Source organism: Drosophila montana, unplaced genomic scaffold, assembly GCF_035044405.1.
Source record: "Drosophila montana isolate Dmon_TW-CO22-7 unplaced genomic scaffold, ASM3504440v1 contig_2583_1, whole genome shotgun sequence".
Taxonomy (NCBI): Eukaryota; Metazoa; Arthropoda; class Insecta; order Diptera; family Drosophilidae; genus Drosophila; species Drosophila montana.
This window is the reverse complement of record NW_026997446.1, coordinates 866,525-892,352: the sequence shown is the minus strand read 5'-3', so window position 1 is coordinate 892,352 and position 25,828 is coordinate 866,525. Positions and strand designations below refer to the sequence as shown.

General features: G+C 39.4%; 2 protein-coding genes across 5 annotated transcripts in view; both read right to left on the bottom strand.

Annotated features, from left to right (window-relative positions):
* Positions 1 to 543: 543 nt before the first annotated feature.
* The window catches only part of axo (axotactin), a 74,425-nt gene continuing 49,140 nt past the window's right edge, over positions 544 to 25,828 (bottom strand). Inside the window, exons 16-20 of one of the 4 annotated variants that reach the window (XM_064683198.1) lie at positions 24,600 to 24,781; positions 24,190 to 24,513; positions 23,849 to 24,119; positions 23,658 to 23,788; positions 544 to 1,009 (exon numbers count right to left, since the gene is read on the bottom strand). In XM_064683198.1, the coding sequence (XP_064539268.1) occupies positions 755 to 1,009; positions 23,658 to 23,788; positions 23,849 to 24,119; positions 24,190 to 24,513; positions 24,600 to 24,781 (1,163 nt within the window). In that variant the 3' untranslated portion in view covers positions 544 to 754. Of the gene's footprint in view, positions 1,010 to 1,051; positions 1,109 to 14,525; positions 15,236 to 23,657; positions 23,789 to 23,848; positions 24,120 to 24,189; positions 24,514 to 24,599; positions 24,782 to 25,828 lie in introns of those variants that run through there. The other 3 variants (XM_064683199.1, XM_064683196.1, XM_064683197.1) reach the window with 3 other exon arrangements.
* LOC135429037 (uncharacterized) lies at positions 8,977 to 9,391 on the bottom strand. The gene has a single exon (XM_064683200.1). The coding sequence runs from the start codon at positions 9,352 to 9,354 to the stop codon at positions 8,989 to 8,991; it is 366 nt and encodes a 121-aa protein (XP_064539270.1). The 5' UTR covers positions 9,355 to 9,391; the 3' UTR covers positions 8,977 to 8,988.

Sequence of the window (25,828 nt, the reverse complement as noted above, 5' to 3'; positions counted from 1 at the left end):
AATTATTATTCCAATTATTTCGATTTCTAATAGATTTCTTTTTAGAAATTTTCTTGATTTTTTTTAAAAAAAAATTTCAAATAGTAAAATTTGTGTAATCCATAAATTCTTATTAAATATATTATAATTAAGATTCCTTTTTTTTTTAATTTTTTATTCAAATTTTAATTAAGCCATAAATTCCAATTAGATAGATCCCCTCTTTTTAATGTTTTCTTTTATTTTTTAGGAAATCTTAAAATTTAGATTTGGGTATTCCAAAAAATCCTGTGAAACACAATATATTTTATATTATTTTTTATTTCAACTAATTATTTGCTTAACATGGTTTTTTTAAAGTAAATTATAACACATATTCCAGTTAGACAATATGGAGTGTTCTTCTTATTTGAAATTCCGTCCATATCCAATTGGAAAAGTAGTCGGCGCTCTTTGAGATTAGAATGTTCCAATTAGTTACATTTGCGCGTTCTTATTTGATATTTTACGACATGTCCAATTGGAAATGTGCGTTTGAGTTTTCCAACTCGTTTTTTTTTGAGTGTTCTTTGATATTTTCTTTATTTGAAAAGGAACTTTTACAATTTGTTCAACATTAACTAACTAAAATTCCAAACTAGCTAAGTTAAGGTCAAGCGGGCCGCACCTAAAAGCCAAATCCCTTGTCAGACAAGGAGGGGGGAGGCGTGGCAGGGCTGGCAGGGCGCACTTGATGAGAGTTTTGTGAGTAGCCTCCAGTCTGCCGGCTCAGGCGCTAATCCAGCGATAATATCGAGTCGATGCTGTTGCGATTGCTGCGCGCCTGCAGACGCGGTCCGCCCAAGTAACTAATTGGATTCGCGAACTGGCGCTGCAGCAGCGCATTCTCCAGATACATGGGCGAGGGCGCGGGCGGAGGCGGAGGCGGGCGTGGGCCAAATGCAGCGGACTTTGTTGTTGTTGCGGCGCTGACATCAAAGGGATGCTCGGTGTCGTCGTGTGCTTTGTGGCGGGATTTGCGTCGTTGCGGCTGCGATAGATTGTTGGGTGTTGGGCACCGGTTAAGGGGGGGGGGGGGGGGTTGGTGTTCGGGTTTAGATCAAATAATTTAGGGTTTAATTCTATTTGGCTATAGTCAAAGCATGAATGGAAATGGACGAGGCGTAAGTGTGACCAGAGAGAGAAGAAGAGAGATAAAGTTTTAAAATTCAACCGAAATGCGCAATTTTTCTCCAAATATTTTCGTGTGTGCTGTGCTGTGCAATGGGCGTGGCAGTAATACGCTTGCAATGGATGATATGCGAAAAGTTTTGCCAACAATAACTCAACACCTGACGTGACTTTACACATTTCGAGGCCAGAACATAATACGCACGAGTGCGTGAGTGAGAGAAAGTGAGAGAGAGAGAGAGCGAGTGTGGGTCTGTGGAAGAGTTGAGCAGCGTTGCCAGCTGGCGCATCAAAAATGGAGCTAAGTCCTATGTTAAGCATATCTATTACCAATAAGGCTTTGTGGTATTTGAAAATTAAAATTCCAAAAAATAGCTAAATTACTAGAAATAGAAAATAGCTTTATTGGCAGCAGAAGTTAGGCGCAACATGACAAAAATTAAGTAACATTTTCGCAAACGAACTTTAAACATGCTGCTGTTAAGTGTACAGCGCAAGCGATCGTAACAAGCAAGGCTTACAGGACTTAACAGCGTAAGTCGACTGTTACAGCACAAATCGATAACAGCTAGCCGATTAATGCTGTTACATACGACCTTAAAGTTATTCATTATGGCGGCTAAAAATGGAGAAGCGCGCGCGTCTTAATGGAAAAAATCCTGCGTGTGCGTAAAATTAAATTGTAAAACGCGTGTGTTCTGTGCTTTTTTTTTGTGTGTTGTGTTTAGTGTATAGTCCAGGCGTGTGCGCCTGTTAAAGTTATTCATTTGGCCGGTTAAAAATGGATAAGCGCGCGCGCCTTATTGGAAAAATCCCTGCGAGTGCGTATAATTAAAATGTAAAACGCGTGTGTTCTGTGCTTTTTTTTTGTGTGAGGTGTTTTTTTTTTTTTGTAGTGTTAGTGTATAGTGTATTAGAGTGTGTGCTAGCGTGGTCTAAAAAACCACTTTGCTGCGCATTAAATTTGTGCCGCGCTGCACTTGAGCCGTGGCGCTTTGTGTGTTTCGGCAACAATGGCGGCACCCCCTGCACCCCTGACCCAGCAGGTGCGGGCGCAACCGTCAGCCACTTCACAGCTGGCCACACATGCTGCTCCCCCCCCCCCCCTGTCGACATCAAATCAACTACACACAATGGACGCAGCAGCAGCCAAGTGCAAACGTGTCGGCCAAAAGGCAGCAGCACATTTGCATGCACATATACATACATACATACGTTTAATATGTGCATGTTTGTGCGAGTGTGTGTGTGTTCACGCGTCAGCATCAGCGCAGCGCAAGAAACAACAGCATAAAGAATGGGGTAAGTAAAGTCACAGTTAAAATTCGATTGTTCATTTTTACATACATACATCTGTGCATGTTAATATACACATGTTGATATACATATACAATTACATTTATCTTCATATTTACTCCTTGACTGACCTTCGCTTGGCATATGCGTATGCATATGCATAGGCGCACGCTTGCGGTTCTTCGAACGGTAATCGCAATTCTTCTTATGCCTCGCTTCGCACTGCGCGTCTTTTGAGCAATTAGAACATATTTAAAGCATACATACATATATACACATGTGCATACATACGTATATGTGTTTCTTATGCATATCAGAAGTACACAGACTTCATACATGTATACATATGTGCATACAAACATGTTTGTATGTGTTTCTTATGCATTTCACAATTACACAGTGAAAATTAAAAGTATATTTAAGCATTGAGAACTATTTGAACATATGGGCAATTACAGGGGCACGCCCTGATGCTCTTATATCTTTATTATGATGTTAAATAATGTATAAAAACTAATAATTTTTTTTAAATTTGTAACAAAAATTATAGCAAATTTTTTTAAGTGCACGATTGGGCTTAAGATATTAATTAACACATAAAGAAACGTTATGTGACACAAATTTATTTGGTTTTCATGTAAACCTTCGAGCATTACATGAGCTTCTGTGAACAGTTACTTTTTATTTTTAAATTTAACTCCTATATTATTTCATGCGTTGCGTAACGCAATTGCTTATAATATTTCGCTCGAAATTTGCTTCAATTTAATTGGTAATCGGATATGGGAAGTCGTATATGTATGTATGTATACACACACGCCATAAAAAAGGGATTTTCCTGTGCTTTAAATATCCCAAAAATAAACGAATGATATTTATATCGGATTTTTTTCTATTAGACTCTGCCAAGGCATCATCAAGGCGAGTCGAGAACTTGTTCCTGAGACCATTTTCTTCCCTCTCTGCTCAATTCCCCCCGATTTTGCTTAATATATAGAGTTTTGAGGTTTTGTTTATACTACTTATGTTCCTAATACTAGAACAGATGATAACTGAGAGCTCCGACTAGTTATCCAAATGCAAATATAAGAAATTCCCCTTCCCTTAATAAACGTCTTTTATTGCAATTTAATAACTAGTTAAATTTCATTTTTTTATGTACGCCTTGTTTTTGTTCTCGCTCAGTTTTAAAAAGCACGTTTAAAATTGTTATTTTTCACGTTGCTTTTTCATAGTTTTCCATTTGCTGCAACTCATTTCAGCTGCACTTCTGCTCGCTTTTATTGTTCTCGGTTGAAGGTTAAAGCAACAACAACAACAACATCAACAATAAAAGCAGCAGCATCAAAAGGCAGCCAAACTTGCACTTTCACGCACACACACAGACACACGCACACAATGCCGCACTTATTCACACCATATAAGTGTGTGTGTGTATGTGTGTGTGTTGTTTCATTTGGCGGCCATATTAACATTGAGCGCATGGTTCTGCAATTTTTCATAGCATACTGCGCGGGGCTCTGTAGTAGAGGCGGACTTTATAGAAGGTCGGGTGGAGGCGTGTGTGCCGTTGGTGCACTCAGAGAAAAAGCTGTTTTAAATTCTAATATAAGCACATTATTCATTTGAATATACTTGAATTAAGTAAGAAATATTCTTGATATAAAAATGCACTGTTGATATGGGGAATAAAACAGAAAAAAAAAACTTGAATAAAGTAAAATAATACTTTTTACACGAATTTGCGTACGATTTAAGAGCTCTTAATTGAAGCACAATCTTACATAGGTTAAGTCTTGTGTTGAAGAAATTCAAGCCAAAAAAGAGCCAAAGAGAGAGAAGAAGAAGAGAGGGGGCTTATAGAAAGTTGGGAAAGGGCTAAGTTATCTTTGTACAGTCGCAGAAAAAACTACTGTAAATTCGAGCATAATCTTTAAGGTTCTTATTCCTTTCGTTCTTTAAATTTTCTCTTTATTTCGTTCTTGAAATTTCTTAATAAGCAGCAAAAGCTTAAATTGAGCTAAATATGACTTAAAACAAGAATTTGCACGCTTGAAAAATTGACCTAACTTAAGCGCTGTATTTAAAGCTTCTAGTTCATAATTTCGGGCCTAAAAAAATATGCTGAAATGCGCATTTCATTCTCAGCTTAAGTTCTGGATCCAATTTAGATAACTTTTGTGCTTGATTCAAGTCGAGCAATTCTTGAGTTTTTCCCCTGAGTGCATGCATTTCAAATACTTTGTGCCAGTCATCATTTGCTTGGCTGCCATTGTTGTTGCCTGACTCTGAGCCGCATATTGCAATTTATTGCCCACCTGACAACACACGCACACCCACACACACTCACACGCACACACACACACTCAGTTGGCACTTGAATGTATTTATTACACATGTTTTACATTGTACGCACAAGTTTGTTGCCCGTTTTGGGTCGATGGCGCTGGTCAACAAGAAGCAAATGCTTTGTTAACCATTATGGGCCATGTTTTAATATGGCAACAACAACGACAGCGACAGCGACAATAACTTTTCGCATTAAATGAAGAGCGAGAGAGGCAGGGAAAGTGGGAGAGGAGAGAGGGGGGGGGCACTGAATTGAAAGAAAAAGTTTCAGCTTTTTATTTCAACTTTTTTCAACGCGGAAATTAATAACAAATTGCTTGAAGGCAGCGTAGCCAAGTATGCTGCCGCTGTGGGCGTGGCAGCTGCCTTAAAGAGTGCTGCCAACTGACGCTAAGACTGAGTTTAAAAGTGTAGCTAAATCTAAAGTTAAAGTTAGCTAAAAACAGCTGAATTGGCTATAAACTTGTGTTTGAGAAGGGGGTTCAAATAGTTCCCATTGTGCCTGGGAAATATTACTCCAAATAGTAAGAATAACACACAATAAATAGCAGCGCTTATAGCCAGATTTAGCTTGTAAATGGCTAAATGGGCAGCACTGGCTTCAAGAAAGTAAAACTTTTGCTTATCCACAGTAAACACTTCATTGCGTACTTGAGTTAATTTGTCAAGAACTCGACGCATATGTTCGAAATTATTGAAAAAGTTTCAAGTGTGAGAAACAGAGAGAGAACGAGGGAAAGAGAAAGAGAGAGAGAGAGAGGGGGGCGATAGAGGAAGAGCGAGAGGCACGCTCTGGCTGTTCTTGATGGCTTTTCATTAAGTCCTGCGCCTTGTTCGGGCCGTCTGGCAATTGCAATTGTTGTAAAACATGAATAATGCATGCTCTAAAACTTTTATTAAAATGCACAAGACCACAGCCAAAAACAGAAGAAAAAAACAAGAAAAAGAACGAGAAAAAACATCAAATGGGGCACAAAAAACAATGTTGGACGAAAAAACTTGAGATTTTATAGCTGACCAAATTTGTGCTAACCAAAATGCAGCCAAAGCAATTGGCTGTGGCCAGGAATCTTCGTTTGTGCTGACACATTTTTACACTGTTTCCATCGGGTCGCAGCAAAGCGCATTAGAATTCGCATGTGGAATACGCATACTTGATTGATTGACTGACTGATTGATGGTTTAAGATGGGGTAACGAGTATTTTATGCGTTTATCAACACTTGTATTGGGATTTAGTGCTGACCTACTAACAGATTAAGTGACTGCGTGATTGATTGACCGACTGATTGAAGAGTAATGCACAGATAAGACCTGTTACGGATAGTGTTACTGAACTTACACCTTTTCCAACACTTATATTGGGAATTTGTGCTGACCTACTGAGTGATTGAGTGCTTGATTGATTCATTGACTGACTGATAATTATACACTGCGAAAACCCGTTATAGCTAGAGTGCCGAATATTTGACACCATATTCAACACTAATATTGGGTAATGCTGACCTACTGATTGATTGTCTGACTAAGTGATTGATTGACTGCTTGATTGATGATGGCCGCACAGCCGAAACCCGTTAATCCTAGGGTGCCTTTAATTGGGATTTGGTGTTGACCTGCTGACTGATTGAGCCACTGAGTGATTGATTGACTGTATGATTGATGATGTGGCAAAACCCATTATAGTTAAAAGGCTGAATTTTAAGACACATTTTCTAACTCTAATTTAGGCTGGCTCACTGACTGATTAATGATTGATGATTGATAAATGACTGAACGATTGATTAACTGACTGATTCAAACTAATGCAGTCATTGCCTCGTATGACTTACTAAATGATTGATTGACTGATTGATGTGGGGTTTTCAATTAGGCTGGCAAATAGAGCGACAAAAAGATTGTATGCAACGTTTTGTCTCCCAATCGATCAGCTTTAAATCGACTTTTTTAAGGAACTTTGTGAGAGCTCATTGCTTGATTTTTGCTTGCTTTCTATTGCTTCTTTTGCTTTCTAAATAAGATATATAGAGACATAAAATATTATTGCATTGAAATAAATAGATAAACCGGAGTGCTGTGAGGCTTCGCACCTTGCTGCCGAGCAGTGGAAACAACTTGATGCTGTTTGCTTTACAGGGAACTCTTTCTCCCTCCCCTCTATCTCTCTTTCTCTCTCTCCCCCCTCTCTCTCTCTCCCCTTTCTCTTTCCCTCTTGTGTTTTGCCCTGACTGTGTTTTCCCTTTTCTGTTCAATAAACTGTAATTCGTGCCACTTGCATGTGTGCGAGGGTGTGTGTGTGTGTGTGTCTGCATCCATTTGTCGCACGTACACACACACTCAATTGCACACGCACACTCGAGCAAATGTCTGGTTGCACACACATATTGTACTTGGCATACATGGCGTATGAGTGACATTTAATTAAAATTTATGTAGTCTAAAAGGCAAAAATAAAAAAGAAGAAAGCTTCACACTGCGACGATGTTGGTGCGCACATCTTCTGCTTCCACTTCTCGTTTTTTGTTGCAGTTGTTGCAATTGTTGTTGCTGTTGTTGTTGTTGTTGTTGTAGCTGCGCCTGTTCAAATTTATGCAACGCTTCATTTTGTTTGAGTTTTATTAAACGCTGCCAGTTGTAACTCGGCTGAATCATGTAATCATGTGTAAATTTGTTTTTACACCATTACGAAAAACCGAGCACAGGTCGTCGCCAGTTCCGCACCCCCCCTACACCCTTTCCCCATCACCATCAACTCTTTTGCTTTTGCTTCTATTTTTTGGCCTGACTCTGGCAGACATTGTGGAATTCATTGTCAGCGCAGTGCAAATTTTCTAATATTTAAATGGGAAATTGTATGCTTAGGGCATAATTGCACTTTGCACTTTGCACTCAGCGTGTGACAGTGTGCATGTGTGTGTGTGCGAGTGTGTGTGTCAAGCAGATAACAAATGTGTAGCTGAATAATTAGAGATGGGTATTTAAACTTTTAGCTGTCTCACGGATTTTATCGGACTATCAACTAAGCTGCACAAGCTGATTTAATAAGTAAGAAATGCCTAACTTTTAAAGCTATTTGTATAAAATATATATAAATATGGGTTAGTTTGAAACAGGCTGAAGCGGACGACTCCTTAATGCTCATATTATCTTCTAATATCGTATATAACTTTAAGGGAACCTGTCGTGACTCTGTTAAACTACAAATATTTGGAGATTAGTCTAGAGGGAAAATTATGAACAAAAAGCCAAACCTTATGAAAATCGAATGGGAAATTTTGGACCCATGTCTATATACGAATCTTGGAGTAAGATCTTGACATGAATTTCGACCAAAAATTTTCTTGTCAGATTTAAATGCCAGATTATTTAAGAGGGAAAACCATGAATAAAAAGCCAAGCCTCATGAAAATCGGATGAGATTTGACCGAGTTATGCGAATGGGAAATTTGAACCCATGCCTATATACGAATCTTGGGGTAAGATTTTGACAAGAATTTCGACCAAAAATTTTGTTGTCAGATTTGAATGCAAGATTAATAAAGAGGGAAAATCATGAAGAAAAAGCTAAGCCTCGTAAAAATCGGATGAGATTTGACCGAGTTATGCGATTGGGAAATTTGGACCCATGTCTATATACGAATCTTGGGGTAAGATTTTGACAAGAATTTCGACCAAAAATTTTGTTGTCAGATTTGAATGCAAGATTAATAAAGAGGGAAAATCGTGAAGAAAAAGCTAAACCTCGTAAAAATCGGTTGAGTTTTGACCGAGTTATGCGAGTGGGGAAGTTGTATATTGGAATATCAAGAAAACATGGCTTCTTATGTCTGGCTAAGGAAAGAAGAAGCTCGTGTCGTTCCTACTAGCTGATGCTCCACGTTGAGACTCGTTGAAGAATTTAAGTTCGTCCTCAATCTTAATTTAAATTATTTTCTGAAAATTTATTTCAGTTATAGATTTATTTCAAGTGTAGAAATTAGGATTTCATTTTTCCTTTTCCCTTTCCCGAATATATAAATATATCTATCGCCATGTTTTTCCTCTCTGGCAGCTAGGGAAATATTAATTTAAATCTTAAGTTTTATTATAATCTAATTATTAGTTTTTTATACAATTATATTTAGAGTAGAAATTCGTTTCATCTGGCACTTTTATCACTTTGGCTGTTTTTAGTCCTGAGCTACAAATCTGCAGCTCAGTTATTTCTCTTCGATTCCTGTTTAAGGATCTTGCCCTGCTTCCTGGCCAGCAGCCAGGCCTGCAGCTGCATGCGTCGATAGTGCAGATGGCGTTGCAGGCTCTTCTTAAAGATCGTCTCCCTGGCGAGTATCTCCAGATCCTCGAAGCTGCAGACTCGAATGTTCTGCTTCGTCCGCGCGATCAGCTCGCTGGTCAGCTGTATCTTTGTGGCGGAGGCGCGTGCCGAGTGCGCCTTGCGGCGTCGCAGCTCCTCGCGGTGCAAGTACAGCGCATAGGCGGCTGTGGGCGTGGTCGAATTGGTTGCAGCCACATTTTCTTGTTGCTGCTGCTGCTGTTGTTCGAGTTGCTGTGGATTGCACATCTTGGCTGCTGGAATGCTGAATTGCGTTTGCTCTCGTCTGCTCGGCGGCGGCTCGCTTTTATGCCGAAATTGCGAAGTTCTGACCTGCGCGCGCGGCCATTCATGAGCTCAGGTCAACCTGCGGCACAGGCAGGCGCCTGACGCGCTCTTTTTTTACGAGCCAATGCTCAATCGTTGCATTTTTTATAGCCGCAGCGCGGCGAGTGGATTAAAAAAAAAAAAACTATAATCCCATTCATTACCTAAAAAGTGTCGTAAAGTCGACAACGGGTGGCACAACAAGGAGGTGGCAGCTACCCGCAGGACTCTTGTTTTCACACGCTAATCCCGATGCATGCATAATCGGATTAGGTGAAACGAACTGTTTATGGGTCAAGTGACAGTCGGTAGCCGGGTCCGGCATGTGCTCTGTACACCATGTTGCATGCTACATGCGGCACGTTGCATATCATTTGCGCCTTGTTAGCTAATCCTCTGCTCTGTTTGTTTTCCTCTTGATTTTTTTCGCTCGTTCTCTTTGCTCGGCCAGCTCGCAATTAGCATCATAATGAACCGACAGCTGATGGCTTTTTAGTTTTTGGGAAATTCACATGACCAGAGTTGCGGCCAGGGTTGTCAGCTCCGTCAAATTGCCAGCTGACCCAAATTCGTAGCCAAATATTTGGCTTTAATCGCTTTAATGAATTTCAAGTTCGCTGAACGTGTGTAATTAACGAAACTATTTCGTTGATAACAAGAAGGTGTGAGGGAGGGAGGGGGAGGGGGAGAGGGAGGGAAAAACCCCCGCCCCTCAATGTGTATACTCTGCTGGGAGTATATTAGGTGTTGCTCTATGTTTTCTCTGTCTATGACGCAGGTAGAATCTGTGCCACAAAAAAACTATGCGAGATAAACAAAATGAAGCTTAGCTCAGCTAATCCTAAGTTTAAATACCCAGCTCCCAAAAAGGAAATGATTTCCTATAAAATGACAAATGACTAAGATTTGTTTCAAAGCTGATTACAGTATCCGAAAATTATATCTAATCGGGCGGATGTTAAAATTGAATAAGCCAAAAGAAAACTGTATAAAAATGTCTCCTTGAGTAGAGTGACTTCTTGTCGTTGGCTTTCGCTTCAGAGTTCTTCCAATATCCGAAAATTCTCATCGAGCTTATCGGCTTAAATTTCTCTTAAAGTAGAGTAACTTGTTGTCATTGTCTTTCGCTTAAGAGTCCTTCCAATATAAAAAAATGCTTAAGCGAATCGGGCGGATGCTTAAATCACATAAGCAAAAAGATTTCCATCTGAATATTCTTTAAAAAATGTCTCGCTTCAGAGTTCTTCCAATATCTGGAAATTATCAGGGTTAATCGGGCTGATGTTTAAATCACACAAGCGTATATTCCACAATCTGAATACCCTATAAAGAATGTCTCTTATGTGAAGATTCTCAAATTAAAATATAAAGCAGAGCAACTACTCGTCATTAGCTTCACAGTTTTTCCGTCTGCGTCTGCTCTCAAGTTATTTCACAGTTTTCATCGCTTTTCGCTTGGCTTTCAACTTAAAGCACGCAGCTGATAAAAGTCGTAAACTCATTAAATTGGCCATTTCCAGAGCTTGTATCGTCGCATTTTTCAATAAGCCTGCGTCCTGAGGGAAAGCTGCCCCAAAAAGGAAAACAAGGCAAAAGGCAACTCCTTCGGCTGCGACGTGCTGCACATTTTGATACACTTCCAAATGGGTATTTATATATATTAAGCAGGAAATGTGACGTGTTATTGGGAGATATAGCTCAGATGCACTTTGAAGAGCAAGTATCTATATTTTTGATCAGCTGAGTAGACTATTGTCGACTATTGAGGCTCACTTAGCTTTAAGACTAGCTGCAAGAATTTGTGACATTTATCAGACTATTTGTCGGAGGTAATACTTAAGTCCGTTTCAACTGCATCGGTGGTCAATTTAGTTTTTGCTGAATAAACTTATGGTTATCAATATGTCTATGCTTGGCTTAGATGTTCGAGCGTTGGTCCAGCAAGCGGCAGGATGCTGGCTCAACTCCAGCATCAAATTAAAATGTTTTAGATATCAAGATATCTATGCTTGGCTAAGAAGTTTGGCTGATTCAACTCCAGCATCAAATTAAAATGTTGTTGTTTACATCAAATTTTGTAATTCACAAAGGAATATCTTTAGATATCATTATAATCCTTATATATATGTCTATGATTCGAATTGATGGAAAGATAGTTACCCTAGCTAAAATAAGTTGAAGAAGTAATTCCCTAAAACACACTTATTTAATGTAATTCTTAAGGGGACTCTCACTCAGCTAACAATATGTCTGTAAGAGTATTTAATACATCGGCAACTAAACAAAAAACTGTTCTTTCTTGTTATATTTCATTATGTAAAGGGGTTTTCTTCTATCGGATCGTCAGGGGCTTCGGTTCGTGCGCAATGTGCGAAAATCACAACATTTTAATCTTATAATCTGAATTTATGAGCAGACTCAATTTCGTTATGCTTAACGACATTTTATGCGGTTATTTTATGCAGGCAGCTAAAGCTGGACGAGATGAAGCATAAGGCGCTCTCTCTCACACACACACTGACACACACACACACACACACATATAGTCTGCGGTTTGTTGGCAGCAGCAGCAGCTGCCAACTATAACAGCAACAACATGGCCAAAACGACAAAAGTTAAGTACATCAAATCGTGTCTGGGTGTGTGTATGTGTCTCTGTGAGGGAGAAACGTGAGCTACTGTGTGTGTGTGTTTGTGTGTGTGTAAGTGGTTGCTTGAGATTTTGTATGGTCGCACAAAACACATTAGTTGAAAGTACTGACCAACAAAGCCACTAACAAGCTGTTGGTTGATTCCCCACACACACACAACATACACCCAAACACACACCACACACACACAAACACACACAATATACACCCAAGTATATACACCCCCCCCATCCACACACACAACCCCCATACCGACTGCATTACATATTGAAGTGCCATTATGTGTGTGAAAATATTTCCCTGCTCTCACCGTCATCCTCTTTGTTGTTGTTACTATACCCTATGACCATAGGAAATGGGTATACACGTTTTGTGTAAATGTATGTAACAGGCAGGGGAAGGCATCTAGGAGCCCATAAAGTATATCTATCTACAGAATATATATGTTGTCGAGGTGATCTTTCCGTGTGCCTGTCCCTTAGTTCGTATGTTTGTTAGAAACTATAAGATCTAGAGACTTAATATTTTAAGTGTATCTCCTCTTGTTTCAAATTACAAATCCATATTGTCTTATATTATATATGTATATTACTATCCCTATTTCTATAAAATCGATAAAAATCAATTTCAAAGTCCTGCTTTTGAGCATATCTCAGAGTTTCTAAGAGCTTGAGACAACAAATATAGTTTCCAGACACTCGTATGGTAAGAAAATAGCTAGAATATTTTTACTATTCAGATACTTTTTAACCGTTCCCATCAAAATTGTTAAAGAAATGCATTTAATGGTAGTCTTAAGCTTTGGTATTTACACAAATTTGAATGCCATATTTAAGCCCCGACAATTTCATAAAGATCAGACTATAAAGACCTGAGTTATTTAAGAACATATTTGCGAGAGTATAAGGCTAAGGAGAAGAAGAAGCACAACAAGCAGGTCTCTGTGTGTTTCCTCTTCTGTCTCACCACAGCTTGCCGCTGTGTACAGGGTATCTCGTAGTCGACTAGCCTGTCCTCACTTTTTATTATTATTGTGGATGATGTCGTCAACATTTTCGATGAAAACTTTTTTAATAAAATCATTTAAATAAATGAAAATTAATTTATTTGCCAGCATACTTGCGCATAATTCTTTTGCTGTTTAATAAGAAACAATTTCAAGTTGCGAGTTTTTCGTTTTTAACGTTTTTAACGTTTTTAACGTTTCTATCGTAAGTTGTGCGCAGAGAACAAACTTTTATTACCTTCGTATATCACACACGCAGCGAGAACAGGAAGTGAGTTTTCTTAAGCTTAATACACATGGAAATGGGAAATGGAAAATGGGTACAAACGAAGCTCTACAGGAGTATTATATATGTATATATATGTGTGTGGGATGTGGACACAGTTCACGCGCTGAATTCGATTTAATAGTAATATAATCTTATATAGAAGTCGAGCAATTGCTTAGGTGTAATATTTAATAATGCTTCTAGGCTCTTAAATTAAAATATTAAATTGATAAACAATTATTAGAACTCATTTACAATTACAGCTACTTTTGAATCGGTGTAAAAATATATATTAAATGGGCATATAAAATATATATTCGATTTTTTACTATCTTAAATTTACGTCAGCTCCAATTGTTAGCTTTTAATACAAGAATTTTTTAGAAAAATTCCTCCTTTATCTTTAACTATGCGTCGTAAGCCTTGATATTTCTGATAGTATATTCCATTTAATATAAAATATTCTGGAAATATATTTCATTTAATATAAAAAAAAAACTGGAAAACGAGATTTGGCTCTCTTTGAAATTTTGCCTTAATCTATAAAATCGATATGAGGATAGAATCTTTGTTTTCCATTGTAGAGGATATTATAACTTTGTCATTGAATATGTAACGCAGACAACTCAGATCCAATAAAGTGTATATATTCCGGATCAGTCCAGTCGATATAGCCAAGTCCGTCTGTCTGTCTGTGTGTTCCCTTGTCAACTAGTCTCTCAATTATAAAGCTATCTTTAGCCGAATTTGGCCGTTTCGGACCACAAATTAATAAGCCTGCTTTCCCTGTGAAAATTTTAATATTTTCCTTAAACCTTAAACTAAAAAAAAAACATATTTTTAGTTAAAGTTCAATGCAAACATTAACTATATTTTTTCTAATTCATTTGAGAAATTTAACTCAATATTAAAATTTAGTTGAAAAACTTCTTTGTCTTTTGTTTTTACTCTATAGCTAAACATCTTAGCCCTTGGCGAATTAGGCTTAGCTAGTTTAACGAACTCTCTTCAAACTTCGCTTTCTTTAAGAAATCTAAATTTGCAATTAAATATATAGAATACTTTAGCTAAACAAAGCTATTGCTAGATACTTAAATAAAATATATGAAATATATTTATAAGGGATATTATATAAAATATCTATAAAGAATAGAATTCATGTCCCAGAATATCTGCAATTATTAAAGCTTAGCTAAAAATCTAGAGTATTTTTCCCAAAAATATCTCTTTAGTGAAATTTTGATGGTTTCTCGGAAAGCTTCTTCCTCTTGTGGAGTAAATATTTGCTTTAAATATACATAAGTATCCGTTGTATTTTATATTTAATGTGCATTTGTTTTTTTGTTTTTTCTTGACTCTTGAGCTGCGTCTTTAATCCACATAAATTGCGCTTGTTCCTATTTGTGTTTGCTTTGTTTTCGACTTGTTGTGTTGCCTAAATATTTATGCTTTTATATATATATATATCTCTTTGTTTTTGCATCTTTTTCACTTTGCTTCTCGTTTCGCTTCTTCCTGCTGCTGCTGCTGCTGTTGTCAATTGCGCGTTGTTGTCGCTCGTCTATTGACGCCATGGTAGCCATTCTGTTTGGCCGTCTTGCGGGCGGCCTCCTTGGCGGCCCCCTGGCTGCTGCTGCTGCTGCTGTTGCTGCCCCCGCTTGTGGCAGCGGCCAAATCGACATCCGTTTCCGCTACGATTGGCGGACCCCATGATACTTGTCGTCGCACAGTTGGCGCCCCAGACGACGTCCCTTTGCGTCGCTTTGTGCTCGGCTGTTGAAGTGTTGCCGCTCTTTGTAGCGGTTGTCTCTGCTGCTGCTGCTGCGGCAGTTGTTGCAGCAGCTGCTGCTGTTGCCTTTGATTTTCATGTTTCTGCTGCTGTCAAAGTGCGGAGATGTTTGCCATTGCATTTTATGAAAAACTCAGACTTTCTTTTAAATATTCTTCATGCTTTTGTGCTCCTTTTTTGTATATATATAATAAAATACGAGAAAAACAAAAAACGGAAAACATTCGCTTTTATATTGCGCGTGTGTTGCACATTCTTTAATTAGTTTTGTTGCGCGTTGCCATGGCTGTTGCATGCAACGTTTACAGTTAACAGCCAGTTGGCATTGCCTCATGCATAGTTTTTAATTAACATGCTGCACAATATGCTCGTGCTTCTATTCAACTGGCTGGCATTGTTATTGCCGGGCCAAGGCATACGTATTATTTGCAGAGCAATCGCCCCCCCTCCCGAGCCCAAACCCCCTTTTCCAGACAGACTGCTTGAGTTAAACGCAAAATTTTAACAAGGCCCTAATTGGAAATTGCAGCTGAGGCAAAAATGAACTTAAATTAACTTTTGGTTCAATCTTATACAATACCCTCAACCCGAAATGGTTCAAAGCGCTAGCATGGTATTGTGTAGAAGTATGTAACAGGCAGGAGAAGGCAGTTACGAGCCCATTGAGTGCATATATTATTGATTAGGAGAGAAGAGGAAAGAGCTGAGTCTATCCTGCCAGGTTTGTGTGTCATATGTTTGGGCCCATCGATCTCTGAGACTTCAAGAACATCTCCTATATCTGAGAACGCCTAGAGTGTATATATATTATTGATCAGGGAGCTGGATTGACCCAGGTTTGTATGTCCTATACTAAACCCAGTCGATCTCAGAGACTATAAGAACATCTCCTGTATCTCCGATCGCAAAGGGTGTATACATTATAGATCAGCACGAGAATCCAGCCATGTTTGTAGGTCCTATCCCAGAGACTTTAAGAGCATCTCCTTTATCTCCGACCTCATAGGGAGAATATATTATGTCAACGAACATGGCTGGGTTCGAATGTCTCACATGTTATTCTCAGAGACTATTTTCTTCAAGTGCAGAAAATGATTGAGTCTCTCGCAACTTATCGATAGCTCGATATCCTCCTCCTTGAAATCGATCAACTATTTGTGTTTTTTTCTTCAATTTCTTGCTCTCGAAGCTTGTAAGAGTTGGAGAAGAATGCCAGAATGTGTAGAAGAATGCCAGAATGTTTGCCACGGCAACTTATCGCTGTGCTTAGGGTATCTGCTAGTCGTTTATGCCCGACTGCAGCCATATAACTTGTCCCTTTTATATCTACTTTAAGTAAATACTTTTTCTACAGCTCTTTTAAGCACCTGCTAAGTGTATTCAAGTGCTGCCCTCTACTAGATATACCCACTTGCAGTGGCTACAGGGTAAAGAAAAATTTGCAGCATTTTTCCAATCTATTTGCCCAGCAATTAGAAGCTGTCGATATCAAATAGCTTTCCCTCGATTCTCGACAAACGACATTTGTTGACTTGTGGCCAGATTGCGCATACGCCGCGTTGTCAGCCTGTGTTTATTTTGTGTGTGTGTGATTGCGTGTGTGTGTGCGTGTGTCTGTGTGTGTTTATTAAACTAGGGGCTGTTGTTTTAATTTACACGTCATTAGCTGGACTTTTTGCCTTCATTCGATTTATAGAAAAGTTGAAAAAGAACAAACACACGCACATAAAGTTGCTTTGTTATTTTTTAGTTGTTTATGTGCTGCGTGTGTGTGTGTCGACTTGAGGTTTTGTTTTTGCATTCTAAGCTCGTAATGAGTTTCACCGCAGCATTGCGGCAGCTGGCAAAGTTAAGTGCGTGCTGCGTTTGCGGCCAGGCCAAATGAATAGAAGAAGCAGCGCAAGCAGCAAGAAATGCAAGAAAATGCAAAGAAGCAGAGAGCCGCAAAACATTCTGGCATCAAAAGAAACTAGGCATGCATGCCAGAGGAGCAGGCGCCTCCAGGAGGCAGCAGCAGCTGGATGCGCACCCGCACACCAGGCTTCACTTGTGGCACTTGCACTTTTTTGTGCTGCCAGCTTAAACAAAAGCCCAAAAACTAAACCCCCCCCTTGAACCCTCCCCCAGACAGCTAAAGGCTGTAAGCGAAACTTTTTGATTTGGGGTGGGCGGACTCTTGTGTTGCGAAAAAAGAAACTTTTGGGTTGCGCTTCAATTTCGGCTGCCTTGCAATCAGGCAGGAAGAACGCCGCAAGTCAGGCGGAAACGGTTGGGCGGACAGGCTGTGGAGGGGAGAGAGGAGGGGGGGGGGGTGGTCGTTCGAGCTGCAGTTGCACAATGCTGTCGAGACAATGGCTCACGCACTTTGCCCCAGCGAAAGTTTTGCCATTGCGATACCCTGCAAGCAACCAACAGCCAAATGGGTAGTCAGAGCCAGAGCTTGCAACTTGAAGCAGCAAAATAATAAAAAATAAAGTAATTCAAATTTAAATGATTAAAATCATGCAAAGGTCAGCATATGCTACACTCAGGAAAAGTTTTAAGAAATTTGTAAAATGAAATTTTTTGAAAATTTTAGAATATATTTTCGGGTAATTTGTGAAATTAAAATTATTGAAAATTTAGAATATATTTTCGGGTAATTTGTGATATATTAAAATATATTTTCGGGGAATTTTTTCTAAATAAGAGACATTCTTTTTAAACAAGAACACATTTTTAGGGAGTTTTTACTTTTGGGAAATAATTTTACTTAAGTGTAGTTCAATTTCTTGCCACATTAGAGGATAACTGTGAGTCTATCATATAAATGCTGATCTGTCGATAAAAACATAGCAAATGTCATGACGGGGGGCTCGCCAGATTTGAATGCCGAGACTTGCCGAGAACTCAAGACTGAAGATTTGCAATGCGAGATTCGAGCTAGCGAGCAGCTTGGAAAAATTCAATTTGGCTGCAGCTTAAGTTGAACTCTGTGAAAAAGTACATGCTAAGTAAGCTCAAAAGTAACATGCCGCCCCAGACCCAGCGGAAAAAACAAACTTTCGATAGACACTTTTGCCGCTACGAGCTACATACTAAAAGCCAATAAGTTCAATATTTTGCTTTTACAATTTACTGAGAGAGAGAGAGGAAGAGAGGAGGAGATGGGGGTGGGGGGAAGCAAAAGTTGTTTTGCGTTCGTGCCGAAAAGTCGGTTGCAAAGTTGCAAGTTTCCCATTTTGAAGGCATTTGCCGCGTGTTGCTCGGTTCGTGCCATTGTCTCGATATAAATCATGGGTATATTTCTATCCCAAAAACCCGGCATGATATGGCCAGGTGCAAGGGCTCTATTAAGGGTTAAAGTTGCATCCACAAACGAAATGATATCGCATTATTTTCGGCTTAGCCAAGACCTTTGCTGCTTTCGGGCACTTTTTCTTTGGCCTTTGTTCGGCTTTTGTCTACCTATTATTTAGTTTGGCCTCAACGCATATTAATTTTGCAAATGTCTTTTGCAACAAAAGGCAATTGCAATAAGCTCCCACAAATGCAGTTCAATTCACTTTGCTCTGTGCGGGCGCATGGGCTTGGAAAGTGTGCCGCGCACAGTGGTTCGCAAGTATGGTAGAAAGGAATAAAAATGTTGTCTAGAGATCGAGTTGTCAATGCAGATGCAGATATCAGATAAAGAAGAAGAGAACAGGAATATTCCTTCTGTACAAATGCATCTAACTGGCAGAAGGAACTAACTCCCAGGCCATTCAATATATATTCTTGATCAGAGCGATGGGCTGAAGGAATCTAGTCATGTGGGTCTGTTCGTCCGGGTGAATGCGTCAATCTCGGAGGATGCAAAGCTAAAGACTTCTAAAGACAGGAAAACCGACTGAAAAACAGACAGACAGATAGGCAGACAGACAGACAGGCAGACAGACAGGAAGATAGAATACGGACAGACTGGAAGACAGTCCGACAAACAGACAGACTGCAGACAGAGACCGACAGACTTATCTTATCGTCCTTGTTGTTGTAGGTTGACGAATGTAAGTAGTCTGTTTCGGAGTTCTTGTCGTTGCGCTAGTGGTTGTTTGCTTAGGAGTTGCAGGGATTAGTTTCGGAGTTGTGGGAGTGCTAGCTGTTGTTGGAGTCTTAGTTGTTGGCTTTGCAGTTGTTGCTGTAGATAATGTAGGCTCTCAAGTTGTAGTTGTTGGTTTTGCAGTTGTTGTGGGATTGTGAGTTGTTGTTGACTTGGGAGTTGCAGTTGTTGGTCTAGCCGTTGTTGCTGTAGATGTTGAAGGCCTTGGTGTCATAGTTGTTGGTTTTGCAGTAGTAGTATTCCTAGTCGAATTCCTAGTTGTTGTTGTAATGGGTGCCTCAGTTGTCAATTGGTCAGTGGTTGGGCATTTCGGTGGCAGTATAACAATATATTCTGGTTCAAACTTTTAAAGGCAGTTCCGTGGGTCCCCGTCGCGGCTTTTGTACTTGTGGTAGTTGGGCTCGGAGTTGTTTTCAGAGATTTGGAAGAATCGGTAGACTGATAGGCGGAATAGGTGTAGTAATATCTATATTTACAGTTGATTTCAGTTCTTGATTCTCATTAACAAGCGCTTCTAAGTCAAAATGCGTCATGCAATAGTTAAAGGTGGATACGAAAGAAAAGTAGGATTGTCTCGAAATTTATGAGGAGTCGCTACTGTTGTTGATGTCGTCTTTCGTAAATGGAATACATTAGTTTTCAGATTTCTTCAACCATGAATAATATCGATAAAAATCAATTTTAACAATGCTTTTAAACATTACTTGAAAATTGTTGGAGCTAGATACACTCAACTTGGTACTTGGGACGTTCTATGGAATGCACATTTTGAATACCTCTTCCAAGTACTTTACAAATAGGAAAGCAGAATATTTTCAAAGGCACGGCCTTGCACTTTGGTATATATTAACCCTTATATGCCATATTTCAGGCCTGAAAATTTCATTTTGATCGAACTATAAACAACGAAGTTCATCATGATGTATTTGTCAGATATAGAGTGGGGCCTAGCTAAGAAGAAGCACAGTCTCTCATGTGAAAGTTTTTTAAGTTCTTTACACTTTGTCAACCACTGTGCGACATCAACTTTTGTGCTGTGGCTGCGCGCTTTTTCTATTAAATAACATTTTAGACAATTGCACACACGCACACACACACACACATACAGATACAGAGAATTGCAGGTGGGTGGGTTGGCATTGCTTGCGGGCGAACGCATTCTGAGAATGTTAAAAAGCAACTGTCTAAACCATGAAAGCCAGGCCAAAAGAATTGGCCAAAGTTAAATTAAGTGCAACACGGCGCATTGAACAGGGCCAAGCCGCTTAAAGTGCACTTTAAGATATTCACATTCATAATAATCGCAAAATTAAACTTTAATTGTAAAAATCGCAACAAAGTACCGTTAAATGAATCGATATAATTTACGCAACGAACAATAGCGCTCGCTTATTGTGCCAAACTTTCATTCTTATGCTAATTAAATAATTCATATTTAATTAAACGAGCCACAAATTTAACAACAATCTCCATGAAAGTATTTAAAGCAAGCAGGAGTGCAAAGGATTGGGCGTGACCGACTGGGAGATACTCTCAATCCAGCAAAAAGTTACCTTTGCATAGATTCCGGCTTCTTCTTTCCTTTCGCTCTTATTGTATATGAGATTTGCTTCGGTCTTTATAGTCCGATCTTTATGCAATTCGTAATATGCTTGACTAGGAGATACTCTGATTCCAGCACTAAGCTACTGTTGCATAAATTCTAGCATCTTATTTTGTAGGTTGTTTTCCCTTTTGCCCTTAACGTGTATAAGATATGCCTTCTTAATGAACTTCGGTCTGTATAGTCCGATCTTTATGCAATTTTCAAGGCTTCAATATGGCATACAAAAGTGTGTATGTACTCAAGCGCAAGGCTCTACCCTTGAAAACGAGATATTGGCGAATTTGAAGGAATAGAACTAAAGGGCGGAGTATCCGAAAAGAGAGATTTATTTAATATGATATACTTAGTATACTATACTCTATATTGAGTTTTGTATAAAAAATTACTTTTTATCTTTATTATGAAAATGGGAGGAGTTTATACAGACGGACTGTCGGACATAGATATAATTACTCAGCTCTTCGTACAGGTCAAGCATATTTCTACTTCGAATATGCCTCTACCACTGCCTGTTACATTCACATAAATAAAACCATTTTTCCCTTTTGCAGGGTATTTCAATTGACTACGTGCTCTATTTAATAATAGCCTGTTTCATGTTAAAGCTTCGACTGCCCTCCAATTTGTAAAGCAGAGTTTTTTTTTTTTTGTTCTTTCTTTGTCAAAGCATTAACCCACACTTCGCCTGGGGGGCATCCAATTGATTTTCAGCTGATTTTAATTAAGCAGTCGCACATTTTTATATCAACAACAATTAAAATAACACGCATAAATACACAGAACGACATTAAATTACGATTATAAAAATAAATCGCAATGTTATTGTAGCTCGCATACCCTTTAAAGAGGGAAGTTGAGTCGAGTTGAGTTAATATCTGTTTGAGCTCAGGTATTTAAAGAGAGAGAGAGAGAGAGAGAGAGAGAGAGAGAGAGAGAGAGAGAGAGAGAGAGAGAGAGAGAGAGAGAGAGAGAGAGAGAGAGAGAGAGAGAGAGAGAGAGAGAGAGAGAGAGAGAGAGAGAGAGAGAGAGAGAGAGAGAGAGAGATACAAAAAATTGGATGTAGATCCTGGGAGCAATAAGCAGAACAAATTTAGCAAAGTTCTGTGATATATTTCGAGGGGTAAAAAATATCCAACACGCTTTTTAAAGAATCCTTCTTACACTGAAGTTTGTCTTAAAAATTATTTAAGATATTTTCTAAGAAAATGAATTTACGAATAAACATTTCGAATATGCCAAATGTTAATTCACAAATTTTGAGCATCTTAAATGTGTTAAGTTTACGCTAGACACAGGGTATCTGCTAGTCTGGCATTGCCTCGAATGTCATGCTACATGCAAAATGCAAACAATGTTAAAATGCATCTCGACAAATTTGCTGGAATTAAAAAAAAATAAAAAACTGAATAGCGAAGAAAATGTTTGATTTAAATTTAATTTGCATTGTTTTCGTATTTATTCATGTTTATGTTGTTAAATTAAAATCAATTTAATTACCATATTCTCGCAAGCAGCTACAGGCACGGGCACACACACACACACACACACACACACTCACACACACTCACACACACTCTCACACACACACTCACACACTCACGCACACTAGACAAGCATATTTGACGTGATAATAAAATAAGATTAGGGGCCGCACTTTATAAGCTGTCAATAATCTATGCATACACAATTAATCAGGCTGCAAATCGGATTTAAAAGAGTCGCATGCATTATCTATATATGTTGGCATTTCAGATTAAACAAAAATCATATAAATGAGCGAGTGTGAGAGATAATCATGCTTGATAAATAGTTGAATATAATATATTTCGTAGCGTAACAAAATTATGGACTAGACAAGATAAATATATATGTAAATTATAATGTGTTTAGTCGGGCAAAGAGTTTCGAAAATATAACAAATAAATAAATCAAATTTGTATACCCCTGCAGAGCGTAACTAGAATGAAATCTATAAAGCATGGAGGGGGAAACCTCCCACAAGGCATATATATATATATACATATATATATTCCTGATCAGTATCAAGAGGCGACTGGATATAGACAGGTTCACCTGTCTCGTTTTTTACAAGCTATACTCAGAAACCTTTGCATAGGCTCGTATTTCAGTTGCGGGTAGTATATATGTTTATATATATATGTGGGAATTGGATAAATCGAGTGCCTATATCATATAGAAGCTAATTCAAATATTAAGTTTCTGGTAAAAATCATTTGTTGTTTCTCCAAATATCTTAACCAAACTTCCCATTAATGAGCTCTCACATGATCCGCACATATCAGCAAAGTCTGCCCAACATCGGACCACTATATCGTATAATTCTATACGTATAATCGGTTGAAAAAATATGTTTTTATATGGCAAACATTTCTACTTTACTACGGAGATACTTTGGCCAACTTACCTGCACTCAACTTCAAGCAGTATCAAGTCGGACTAATTATGCTATATAGCTGCTATAGAAACAATCGATCGTAGGGGAAGTTCTCTCATTAAAGTATTTCTTAGTCACATGCCTGCAAGGGTATTGCATATTCGGCGCGCCAAAGATAGACTTATAAATCCTATTATTTCCATGTTCAGGCAACGCTCAAGTGTATACTTTCCATATAGTTAAATGTTTTATGTAATGACATGCTTTTGTTGTTGTTGTTGTATTGCTGTTGTTGTTGTTGCTGTTGTGTTGTGTGTTATGTACATGAATATGGCTGGGTTTATATGGTGGGGTTTGATCCGGCTACAGCTCATGCAAGCTCGTCTCACTAATTGTGACGAGGGGCGCCAATTTGCTTAAATTTTGGCTTACCGGTAGCGTCGTTGTCGTCGTTGTTGCTGTTGTCGGTGTTGTTGTTGTCGTTGTTGTTGTTGTCGTTGTTGTTGTTGCTGCTGGTTGGGTTTCTATGGCATTCGGCTGACCATTCAGCAATGTTGGCGGCTCTGCAATGTCATATTGTCATATTTTTCGCATGGGTTTTAAGTAAATTTTACGTGACGCACCATTTGTGGCAGCCACATCCGTTGCCGCAAGGTTAAGCAGCTGCTGCAGCGGCTCTTCCTCCAGCTGCTGCTGCTGTGCATCCTGTTGCTGCTGCTCTTTTGGCTCCTCTTCGTCTTCCTCCTCCTCCTCTTCGATGCGCGTCGCAATGTCGCCGTTCTTTGTTGCCGCTGTGGGCGTGGCGGGCGCCGAGGGAGTCGGCGTCACATTGCCATTCTTGAGAATGCCTACCAAGGGCGCACCGTTGCCTGGCTTCTTGTCCTCCTGCGGCAGCTGCAGCGAGGGTCGGGCGAAAGGCAAATAAATCTCATTATAGAAGGCAGCTTCAGCATATTGCACTCACCGGCTTGTAGCTATATGGCGGCAGTGTGTTGCCTGCTTTTATGCCCGCAGCGCCTGTGGGCTTTACACCTGGCGATTCGTGCATTTTGGTTGCCTGCTCCTTGGACCAAATGATGTCCTCGTCCGTTTCGCGCTCGATGCGCTTCTTGTAGGCCAAATGGCTGCGATATACCTCGAGCAGGCAGCACACGACAATGATGACAAATACGCTGGTTAGCGTAATGAACAGCACCTGGGTGGAGTCCTCCTTCTTGTCCACATCATAAACGAATTTCGATATGTAGGGCACACGTTGCGGCGGCTCCTCGACCCATGGCTCCGGTATCTGCGGATCAATGAAGGTGCATTACTCTGAAATTCTGCCCCTCTCTCTGCCCCTTCTCTCTCCCTCTCTCTCCCAAGTAGACTTACCATGCTCACATTGACCATCGGCTCCTGGGTGGGCTGTTCGGTCACATCGAATTTGGCATTGCATTGGGCGCTGCGCAGGCCCTGCGGATTTATGACCGTTATGTTGTCCGCGCCGGACTTGGTGAACAGCATATATTCCTCGAGTGGCTTCATAATGTGCCCATTCACCTGTATATAGATGTCTGGCCCCAGCCAATTGCGAATATATTGTTATGTACCCTGTACCCAGTGAACTGGCTCAAGAGGGTATGCTGGCTTTGTGCGCAAGTGTGTAACAGACTGCAGGAAGCAGCTCTTAACTCATAAAGTTTATATATTGTTGCTGTCTCTTCCTATGTTTTAACTCCCATAAAATATAAGAGCTTAGGACTAGAAATCTTGAGCGAATCTTCTCCTATTGCCCGCTCAAAACAAGTTTGTCCCAATTCATAGTTAACTCTCATAAAATCTATAAAAATCGGCACATAGACACACCAAATTTGGTGTGTAGACACTCGCATAGTATTTCACTTTTTGGAAACCTACCTCAATTTCCCCCTTAATACATTCCCCCCGTGGAGTTGTAGTCTTCGCTTTCGGACAATAAATTTTAAAAGTTATCAAGAAAGAATATCTCTAACAAACTGGTAGACCATGGGAAATCAGAGCACCTGGGTTTAGGGTATCTCCAAGTCTAATGGGTTCCCCCTTTGGAGATATAAAGATAATAAAGATTGGACAACAAATTTCAAAGGTTATCAAGAAAGAATATCTCTAGCAAATTGTTGGACCAGGGGAAAGCAGAGCAGAGCTTGGTTTAGGGTATCTCCAAGTCTGTTACTCCCCAACAGAGTACTTGTTGAAATTTTCATTAGTATTGGTCATTAATTCAAATTGAAATGCAAATGTGTTGTGGCTCGCTGCTCGCCTTGAGCTTCAAACAGGATTGCAAATGGCAGCCGGCGACGGAGGAGTCCAAGGTAGAGGCCAAGTCTAGGGCTGTGGCCATTCGTGCATATTTAATGCCCGCTCGAAATTAGCAATAAAATTTTTAATGCCCAAACTCTGTGTTCGCTGTTGTTGTGTGTGTGTGTGTGTGTTGATTTTTGATTTGGCAAAGGGGCGTGGCTGGCAGAGTTCACACTGCGCTGCGAGGTGTTTAAATACAAGCTTACGGCTTGCTCGTGCTATACATTATATATGTATATTATTAAGTATCTATAAAAATAATATCATAAATAATAATTTGC

Excerpts from the sequence above, each read along its gene's own strand:
- LOC135429037 (XM_064683200.1), bottom strand. The coding sequence starts at position 9,354 with ATGTGCAATCCACAGCAACTCGAACAACAGCAGCAGCAGCAACAAGAA.